We start from the raw sequence: 10,978 nt of genomic DNA on the forward strand, positions 1-10,978 counted from the left end.
CGATCAGGAGCAAAAGAAATAAACAACCGCAACACTTGCTTTTTAAGGGAGACGGTGCAATGAGATTTACAGGTAACCCAAGTCGGACAACTTCCCTTTCAAGGACCACTCTCCTTATAATCTATTTATTTTCCTCTGTGTGCTACCTACCTCATCATCACCACCTATGTGACTGCAGAGACAACCATGTCTGAAGGAAATCTTGTGGTCCAGCTGGGATAAAAGGGGCGCCTGGAAGTGCGTTTCGTGCCTTACGTTGCACAACCAGACTGAATTGGTTTTATGGTTTCACAAGTTTTGGAAAACATGCAATTGCAAATACAATTGCCAAATGCTGCAATGGCGACAGAGATTGTGATTAACCCACATTTTCCTGACTCCTCTTTTGTCCATCACAGTTTCCACCACCACCCTTTGTGAGGATTGGCATCTCAGTCACTAAAAATATCCGTCGACTGTGGGCATCGAGGGCAGCTGAAGTCTTTCCAACAAGCCCAAAATATTACTGCCATGTATAGAATATCCTACCATATAACGGATTTAAGCACTCGTTTGTAATTGCGATGTTGCACACATTGATATTACAATGTTGATTGCAGCTTTTATTGTTTATTTATGTAAATTCTGGTATACACCGTATTATAAAATCTCGCAATGCCAATAGTATTGGTAAATATTGCGAAGACGCCATCAGCTTCAATGCGTGCCTGTTTTCTCCTTTACTTTCTGTCCCACCTGGGCTTCCGTCACGCTGTGTGACCTTTGGGCAAGGTCATTTGTGTCCAGCGTGAGCTTCTGCTGCCCTGAGGCTGGATAAATATTACATTAGCGTGTAAAACACAAGTTCATAACACATGCTAGCCAACAATTTGAAACAGTCCTAAATGATCTGAATGTTGCCTGAAGATATATTAGTCAGCTTAAATTCTGGTTAAAAAAAAAAAACTCAACTGGAGAAAGGTTCTGGGTGAAAAATCCAAACACCAAAATAAGCTTACACTGAGAGAATGAGCTTATAATTGTAATGCTAAATACTACTGGCAACAAAAGGTGTTTTTTCTCTCCCTTTCATGTCTTCACACAGAAGCGGAACATGTTAACCAGCGCAGGCTGACCAGTACTATACTTTTCAATGGTTTAGTGAGATACAAACATTGAGTAGTGTTTGACAAACAGCTAATTACTGAAACCTTCACTTTTTTTCAATGTGCATCGGCCATATTTCAAAATAAGCTCAGGGTATACTGAGCCACCTCCGACTTTTCTTAGTCAAAATTCCAACTACAGGTGCAGTTCTTGCCGTTATTCTGACGGCAAACTTTATAAAATTAAAAATTAAAATCCCCCTTTTGAGGACAGAAATTGGCGCATGAAAAAAAAAAAAAAACACGAACTACTGAGGAGTTTGAAATGGATTGACCGAAACAAATTGCTAGGAAAATATTCAACTCCAAAATGCTTAGTTAGCACCATAACAAAACTCCTCCCCAAAGCTTTGGAGTAATATCAAAATAACTACCTCCCGACCAGGGCTGCTTCTCTAGAGTCAACGTGAATAACCTGTTGTTACCCCGTCGGATGCAGCGGAAACCGAGGGTGTTAGATTACGGCCCCGGAAAAACGACCCCAGGTTCCTGGAAAGGGTTCCTGCGGCAGAAACGCAGCTAAAGAACAGGTCTAAATGAGCGATTTTCATGAGGAAGAACAGCAGGGACTTCTGTTGCGTTCGTGATTCACCCTAACCAGACTCTTGTCTGTTAACACAAACAATAGAAAGCGAGACCCACGCAGAACGCGGCATACGTAACGTGATTTGCATGAGGCAAAGACGGAATCAGACATGTTGGACGCGTCTCAATAAAACACGCTGAGCAACACTCATTTGCAATTCTATTTCCACTTTCCTGCATTCACACTGCAAGCTTAGCCCAGCTCAGACGGCTATCGCCTTTCCTCCAGTGGATAAAGTTTCACATTTTAAATAAAACATCTTAAATATAGAGTCCCACTACTTCAACATGGGTCATGAGTTGTGCTTTTATTTTTTTTTATTTTTTTTTGTCGTGCGACGCGTTCAGGTAAGAAATCAAACGGAGGCTGTGTGTCCAAAACAAACTCTAATATATGATTGCTTTGAAAAATCTAAATAAAATAAACGAAAATTCAGACTGTGCTTTCCTTATGAATGTTAATTATATTATATATATATATATATATATATATATATATATATATATATATATATATATATATATATATATACATACACACACACATTTATAAATAATGTTGGAGTCACTGCAGTCGATAAGTCAGTCATCTATGTTTTTAACACATATTGAAGTATGCCAGCTGTTAGATCTTGACGTTGGTGGTGTCATGTTATGAATCGAGGTTACTCCAAGTGACAGTTGCAATATATAAAACAAAGTGCAAACACATGTACAGTTTACAACCCCCCCCCCCAAAAAAAAAAAAAAAATCACAGGCCATGAACAGTAATTGGTGCTTCCTCTTTGTCATCTGCAAGCAGAAGTGAGAGCAGCAGGCCTGCTTTCTTCATGCAGTCACAGGACAGCCGCACACTATTTATTTATCAGCGCCAACGGCAGCAGGAAAAAAATCCTCCGACCATAATCACCGAGGGAGGGGCAGGGTTTGTCGTAGCCACACAGACATCCACAGGCCCGATGCGTTTTGTCGGTGCCTCTCACAAACCTTCTGCCGATGACCTACTGGCTGGCTGCAGAACGTCTAATTATGGGCTAAACCAGAGTCGGTGGATGAAAAGCAAAGAGGACCTCCCAGACGTAACAAGCCAGCTGGGCAGAACTACTGAACCACTAAAGTGAGCCGGGCCCGCTGACTCAAGTCGCTGCTTTAAAGACAGCGGGTGACGGGTTTAAAAAAACCACGACAGATTATTTTTATAAAAGACTGGGAGAGGCATTAATGTCCGCTGTCCTGGCGAGTTGAAGAACTGGCTGGCGCAAAGGAAGTCCCTCCTAAAAACTCACAACAAGGCGTGCGTTTAGCTACCGTATCAAAGTCTAATAGAGTTTTTAAAAGTCGTGGATTCAAAAACGGCAACATTTTCCATGATCTCCCTTTTTACTGTTCGGTCTACACTGCAAAAACGGAGCTAAATATAAGTCAAAATAAGATTACCTGCCAATGGAGTGAGTATTTTGACCCCTAAACTAATATAATTAGATATACTCCACATGAAATAAGATGATAAAGATGAGTTGTTCCTATTTTAAGTGCAAAAAATCTCATTCCATTGGCAAACCATCTTATTTACCTGCTCAAATCAAGGACAAATACACTAATTTCAAGAAAACTTTACTTATTTTTAGTTTAGTTTTTGCAGTGCACCACTACATTTGCTGCTGTGCTCTGCCCGTCAGCTGGCTGAAGGAAGGTGTCCACAGTTTCAGCTATTTGGACACATTTCCAGTCTTTAAAACATAAAAAAATAAAAACTTGGAAAAATCATGATCACGGCAACTAAAGTACGGTAAAGTAGTACCGCCCATGCAGTTTTTTTTTATAATACAATTGGTCAGCTAAGAATGGCAAGCCAGTTAGGACGCCGACTGCAGCTGAACATACAGAACTACTTAATCGGCTAATTTTAAACGTAGTACATTCATGTTTAGGTATGAGTGAGTGTTATTACGGTTTAAAACGAATAAAACGTATTATTTTAATGGGACACCAGAGTGAGTCACAGTTTTCCCAGGCTGCAACACTCCCCTCCCCCACCTGCTGCTGAGCACCGCTACACTGAAACTGTTGACTAAAAAGAGGACAACTACACTTTTCACTTGCTTACAAAAAAGAAGAAACAAGAAAAATTCATTTTGAAAACACTTCTGGTTCCGAAGACATGGATAGTACCACCAGGTCTTGTTTACTTAAAACTGTTATAAAGTCTCTAGTTGCCTGTCAAGCAGCACACTGAATGGCTGGCTTACGCAGCAGAGGTCCAAAATCTTCTGACAACTTCACCAGCCACCAAGGCGCAAGATGAGGGTCACAGATCTGGTGAAGTGAAAACTCCTGCAATGCTTGAAGTACGATGGAAAAAAAACAGACAAACACGTTTTTTCCCCTATGTACTTCAAGCGAGCAGACGGCGCAACTAAATAATCAATATCAGTTTATTATACCACCAATTTTATTCTATAAAGACCAGAATGACAACAGAGGGATCCGCTCCACACGCGGCAGCCAGGTTTAGAGAGCAGGCTGCCTGTGCGCTGGAGAGGCTGCAAAGTTCTAAGTTTGAATCCCACAGACTGCCACTCTGGGTCTCTGAGCAAAACCCCTAGCCCCAAAATGCTCCCTGAGCGCTGCACAGAGCCAGCCACCTGCTCCCTGAGGGATGGGTTAAATGCAGACGACGAACTTCATTGGCATGTATGTTGCAACGACAAATAACGCTAAGACTTAATAACCTTTGTATTTGTATACAAGGTTATCAAATATTTATGATTACATACAGACCCATGGCTATTTTTGGGGACATTTTTAGTTTCTGTGATACGATAAATGTATTGAACCAAATGCTCTCTTTGTTTTCCTGTTAATATATCAGTGTTCAATTGAACATAAATATAATATTTGGCTGGTTTTGGTGATTGAATAACTTTGAGCATTAATTTGAAAGTAATAAATATCGATATTGGAGTCAAATCAAAACAAGCTGAGCTATATTGAGAATCGTATCGAATCGGCTAATACTAGATGATACCCAGCCCTACTTGAAATTACTAAATTTATTGGTTGAGTATTCTGTATTTTCTGCTGAAGTTTATATATAAAATCAGAAACAATTGTATGCATAACATTATCATATAATCAATAGGTTAAAATACTTTAGCAGCAGCAAGAGTAAATTATTTGGCCGTTTAATAAGTAAGACATTTAGATCATTTTCTACACGTACGTATTTCAATGCGATGAAAGGTCCTCAAGGCTATCATACTGTGTGAATCCCACAGTAGACCATGGCTATTTCCCACTGACTCATACAAAAGCCTGCATGGAGGTCTATGGGGGACTTTTTTAAAATAACATTTATTTGTACACGAATGTAAGAGAAAAAGATGCATAAAGAAGTGAACAATGAATTATTGCAACACGAAGGTACAAAAATCAGGTAATAAGAGATTTAAAGAAAACACCTTCCTTGGTCCATGGTGGTTTCTGACAGGCTGTTCCCTGAACATGATCACAACACAAACCACAGTGATCAAAGCTTTCCCTGTGGACAAAAGAGACAGCTTACCTCCACTTTCAAAGACGAGCATCCTCTTAAAAACTCCCTGATGTTGGAGATGCAGTCAGCTTCAGTTCTCGGATCCTGGGAGTACTGGGGCAAAAGAAACAAACATATAAACCCATACCTCGGCTTGGTGAGCCAAGCTGGCGTCTGACACACATCAACTCCTCAAGATTGACAGAGATCCAGCTTTGGGGTCACTTTAAGGCCGGAAAGGAGATGCAAACGTAGCGCCCTTCACCGTTTCAAACATAGCCGATCTTCCCCGTGCCTTCACAACCCGAGAAACGCCAAAGTAGCCGCATTTAGGCAAAACATCCGCTCACTTTCGTGGCTATCAAAATAAAAGCACGCATTTCCCCACAGGCACAGAGGAGAAGGGGCATGGCTCCTCATTTACAAGTCAAACCCAGAGCTTGATTATTAAGCTGGTGGTGTGACTGCGGGAGCAATTATATGAAACTAAAACAAAAATAGTTTGTGAAAAAGAGAAGCAGTAACTTCCGGTTATTTTTTTGTTTTCTGCTCGTCAAAAGGGGAGGTCTTACCGGTGTTGCGTCAAACCGAGTTCCCCGTGTCAAGATGCGCTCCCCCACCTGTTTCGCTTTTAAACGCCGTTTTACGGCCCACATGGTGCATTTAGGTACAGTCGTACACTACAGTTTCTATACTTAAAAATTTATTTTATCACCTTGATCTCATTAAAAACTTTAAACCCCTTCAGGGTTTCTGAAAGTTCCACCAAAACTCCAAAGGCATTTTAAGGCTAATATGATTTAAATTAAACAAACAACTAACACATTTTTATAAACATAAATAACAACTTAATGACTTTCATGTATAATGACTTGGGAATTTTTGATTTTGAGTAAGTTAAATAAGTTAACTATGGCATATGGTCAAGTACACTAGCTTATCGGTGCCTTTATAATGAACTCATTATTCTGGCATTTAGCAAACATAGATAATTTTGATAAGACTATCAGACCTTTTTTATCATTTTATTCTCAATAAAAAGGTTCTGTTTTTTCATTCAAATATTCAAATGTCTGGTTTCAACCTCTTTTTTTGCTTGCTTTCTATAAAAAAAGAAGCTGTTGTTCAAATAAATCTTTGTAGTATTTAATTTTGAATGTTAGGCCTATATTTTTTCATGTATTCAGGTATTATGAAACAATAGGCACATGCTGCTAATGCCTTGCAGGGATCTTGGGCTACGTTCACACAGCAAGTCTTGATGCTCAATTCAGATTTTTTGCTGAAATCAGATTTTTTTTTAAGGAGTGTTCATACTACCATTACATGCGGCCACCGGCAGACTTCTGTCTGAATGGTTCAAGACCGCAAAGCGACCCGCATGCGGCGACAACACAAGGGGACGTCACACAGCAGCGTACTGTTTACTTTGATGAATGTAATGGGTTTCTATAAGTGTTCAATAAAGTTTTGCTAAAAAGAAAACACACCACCTTGTCGTTATTAGAAAGCTGCTGAGCAATGGGAGCAGACAATATTAAGACCACATCATAGCAAGACTAAATAAGATAAGAAAAAAGCAGCACAGCTATTAACAATGGTCTTCTATTGAGCGCTAACAGCTGCTACTGTGTGTGGATGTGTAGTTGGAGCCAGTAAAGTGACGTGAAAGACGGATAAATTGTGACATTACCTTTCAAACTGTGCACGCTTTGAAAAATATCTGATACGTATCCAAATTAGTACCACATATTGCAGTGGCACAAATCAGATTTTTTGGGGGGTAAAAAAAAGATTGGAATTGGGGCGTTCACACTGCCATGAAAAAGACGGCTATAGGTCGCATATGGGTACAAAGATCGGATTTTGGTCGCATTTCTGCGCAGTGTGAACGTAGCCTTCTAGGTCGACTGTCCTGCAACTTTTGTGTCTCTGCTTCACCTCACCTGAGTGAAATTCCAGGACACCGGACCTTAAAATCCACTAGTTTGCACAAGTTTTTGCATGTATTTCAACAAAAGTGCCACAATATGGTGTCAAAGTTGTCACACAATCTGGAAGCTCATGCTGCATTTAGTCTTTTATTCCCATGAGAGTACTGACAATCCAAAGAAATGGGATTCAGCCATGGTGCACATACAAAAATTGCTAAAAAATATTTGCTCCACTGTCTTGACTCGCATATGAACTTAAGTGACATCCCATTCTTAATGCATAGAGTTTAATATGATGTTGTTCCACCCTTTGCAGCCAGAACAGCTTCAACTCTTGTGGGCAGGCAGTCCACAAGGCTCTGGAGTGTGGTTCTGGGAATTTTTGACCATTCTTCCAGAAGCGCATTTGTGAGGTCAGACACTAATGTTGGACTGAAAGAACTGGCTCTCTAGTCTCCACTCTAATTCATACCAAAGGTGTTGTATCAGGTTAAGGTGAGGACGCTGTGCAGCCCAGTCAAGGTCATCCATGTTTTTACAGACCTTGTTTTGTGCTCTAGTGCACAGCCATGTTGGATGAGGAAGAGTCCAGCTCCAAACTGTTCCCACAAAGTTGGGGGCATGAAATCGTCCAAAAATCTCTTGGTCTGCTTAAGCATTCAGGGTTTCTTTCACTGGATCTAATCCCAGCTCCTGAAAAACGACCCCACACCGGAACCCACCTCCACCAAACTTTACATTTGGCACAATACAGCCAGACCAGTCAGGGTCCTTGCCAGGATTTTTTTTCCCAGCGTAACGTTGGACAGCTGGCAGCAGGGGTACGCGCACGGGTTTGCAAAACCATGGGTGTTGTTTTGCTGCTTGTCTGGATGTATTCCTCAGCAGAGCGTAGCGTAGTGCAGCTGGAAGGGGACTGTTCATCCAGCTAATAACAGCTAGCGTTAGCTTCTATTGTTTGGGAGGTTTATAGCTGCGCTGATGCACGTTCACGAGCTTTACTTACTTTTCTACGTTGCTCTCAAACATCCGTGTTCTACTGACTAACATTGCTAACTTTCAGCGTAACGGTCCATTCCCCTGAAATGCGCTAGCGAGAGCCTTGCAAGTAGTGTTCTCCTGGTGACCACCAAACCAAGTCTCACCAATCAGATTGCCAGACAGAGAAGTGTGATTCATCACTCCAGAGAACGCGCCTCCGCTGCCCTAGTGTCCAGGGGCAGTGTGATTTACACCATTGCATCCAACGCTTTGGATGGCACTTGGTGATCAGAATCAGAATCAAGTTTATTGCCAAGTAGGTTTGCACTTTCAAGGGATTTGACTTGGTGTTGATGTGTGCCTTGGATGCAGCTGCTCGGCCATGAAAACCCATTCAGCTCTCGATGCACTGTTTCGGTGCTAATCTCAAGGCCACGTGGAGTTTGGAGGTCTGTAGTGACTGACTCTGCAGAAAGTTGGCAGCCTCTTCTCCATATTCACCTCAACAGCCGCTGCCCCTGCTCCTTTTAGTTTACGGGGTCTACGACGTCGTGGTTCAGTTGCTGTCATTTACAATCGCTTCCACTTTGTTGAATGTGAAATTAGGAGAGAGGAAATTTCACGACTGGACTTGTTGAACGGGTGGCATCCTATCACAGTTCCACGCTGGTATTCGCTGAGCTCCTGGGAGCGACCCATTCTTTCAGATATGTTTGGAAAAACCATTTGCATGCCTAGGTGATTGATATTATACACATGTGCCTATACACATGATTCCCATGCTTTGGATGGGTGAGCAAATACTTTTTGCAATACAGTGTAGCATTCTAGAGCCTTACTGCATATAATGAACATCAGAGGTTTTTGCAATCCACTCTGAACTCAACCTGCGGGATGCTGCTCGCCTCAGAACATACATTTTTAAAGCTGCCTACTCTCTATAAATGTTTTATTTTGTATTTGTTTTAGATTATTGATGCTTTGTTGGTGCCATTTGTTTGGTTTTAATTTTATACAGTGTTATGAGAGGCACTTTTCAAATAAAATGCGTTATTATTATTATTATTATTATTATTATTATTAGAAAATAAAGCCTCTACAGTACAATATTTTCACAATAAAACAGGTATCTCACTTGTTTTAATCAAGATCATAGTTAATTTTCTTGCCTTTTATTTTTCATAGCATTTAAAATATGACCAACAGTCAAATTGTATTCAAATATTTTAAGAAAACCAATATCAAACAGTAAAACCTCTAGAACATGGTTAGGGAAGTTATTCAGTATTTTAAAAGGTGACCATATTTAATCCTAAAAAAATGTATTTGAAGAGATTTAATTTCAGTTACTTTAATATAGATAACCCAGTGCTCATGGTGTACTTGAATGCGCCATGAGTCTCTGCCCCCCGCGCCATAATACTCCGTAAAGACGCGCAACAGCTTGACAGCGAGGCAGAAGTGGTGGGGGAACGGATCTCGACACAACACCGGGAAGAGAAGCCGCTCAAGAGGAAGTGACGACCTGAACTTGCCACTGTTATCGCGATCAACTTTGTTTTCTTCACATATAAAGAAAAACACACAAATCCACTTTTATGGCGTTAAAAAGTCACCACATTTGCGCACTGGAGGAACCTCCCGGCGGAGCCATTTTTACGCGTGAACTAATCTGGTGCACTCATGATTTGGTCTTGTTGTGGTAGCCGCTCACACTGACCTACTCAGTCATATCAAGAATGCGGAACATTTTTTCCACCCCCCTCTCTCTCACACACACACAGGAAATCAGTTATAGAAAGCTGTTGTCTGTAGAACTTGCAGAGAAAAGCGTCTTTAATTCGATGCGGCCCTCGTTTTGTCCGCGTAATAAGGGGTGTGGGGGGGAAACAACAACACCACCTTCTGCTGTCAAAACTTACAGCTCAGCTAGAAAAGGCAAGGCCGGGGCTGCAGACACAAGTTCCTGTCGGTATCGCTTCCATCAAACCCCTCCCTTCTTTTCACCCAGACCAGCCGATCGCTTGACACCCGCTCGCTTTAATGAACCAGCCGCTCACCTTGGGTGCGAAGCCAGGTATGAGTCGCTCCGTGAGCCTGCACAGGACCACCCCATCCTTGAGGGAGGTTTTCAGAAACTCCTCCGGGTCCGCTATGTTCTTCTTGGGCGAGTTGAGCACTCCTAACGATATGAGCCACGTTACCGTCTGCTCCTCGGGATTCATAGCTCCACGAAATGATCATCGCCTAAGCCCGCATTGCCAAAAAACAGAAAGAAAAAAAAGTGGCGGCCTGTTCCGTATCAATATGCAACTCACATCCGCACTTCTGCTAGAAGTTAGAAAAAAAAAAAAAAAGAGGCGGCGAGGAGGGGGGGTTGGACGACGCAGTTTACTACACGCAGAACTGATGATCACCCCTACTGGCAAACAGGCACCTCAACGCCACACAGGGTGCTGCTGTATTTCCCCCTGCAAAGGCAGCACATGCGGCCAGAGGAGAGCAGATGGTCCCGTCAGGCACGAATGCACCAAATATGAGGGAAGCGCAGGAGCTATTTCTCTATCTTTTGTTACGTTTTAGAATTTAGACTATTTAGTTCATTTTGATTTATTTGGCTTATTTGTTGCATTAACATATTTTTGTTTAAATTTAGTTGTTTAGAATACAGTTATTTGTTAGTAATTTGTTTAATTGGTTAATTGATTTTGTTTGGGTGGGACACACACATATATATAAAGCACTTTGCTTTGTCTTTGTACTGAAATAGGCTATACAAATAAATTTGCCTGGCCTT

General features: G+C 41.4%; 1 protein-coding gene across 2 annotated transcripts in view; it reads right to left on the reverse strand.

The window, feature by feature from the left end:
* The window catches only part of LOC105925712 (Rac/Cdc42 guanine nucleotide exchange factor (GEF) 6), a 55,021-nt gene extending 44,437 nt beyond the window's left edge, over positions 1-10,584 (reverse strand). The window contains exons 1-2 of one of the 2 annotated variants that reach the window (XM_036126969.1): positions 10,242-10,584; positions 5,297-5,380 (exon numbers count right to left, since the gene is read on the reverse strand). In XM_036126969.1, the coding sequence (XP_035982862.1) occupies positions 5,297-5,380; positions 10,242-10,406 (249 nt within the window). In that variant the 5' untranslated portion in view covers positions 10,407-10,584. The remainder of the gene's footprint in view (positions 1-5,296; positions 5,381-10,241) is intronic. The other variant, XM_036126970.1, reaches the window with a different exon arrangement.
* Between the last annotated feature and the right edge of the window lie 394 nt (positions 10,585-10,978).

This window comes from Fundulus heteroclitus, chromosome 23, assembly GCF_011125445.2.
Source record: "Fundulus heteroclitus isolate FHET01 chromosome 23, MU-UCD_Fhet_4.1, whole genome shotgun sequence".
Classification (NCBI taxonomy): Eukaryota; Metazoa; Chordata; class Actinopteri; order Cyprinodontiformes; family Fundulidae; genus Fundulus; species Fundulus heteroclitus.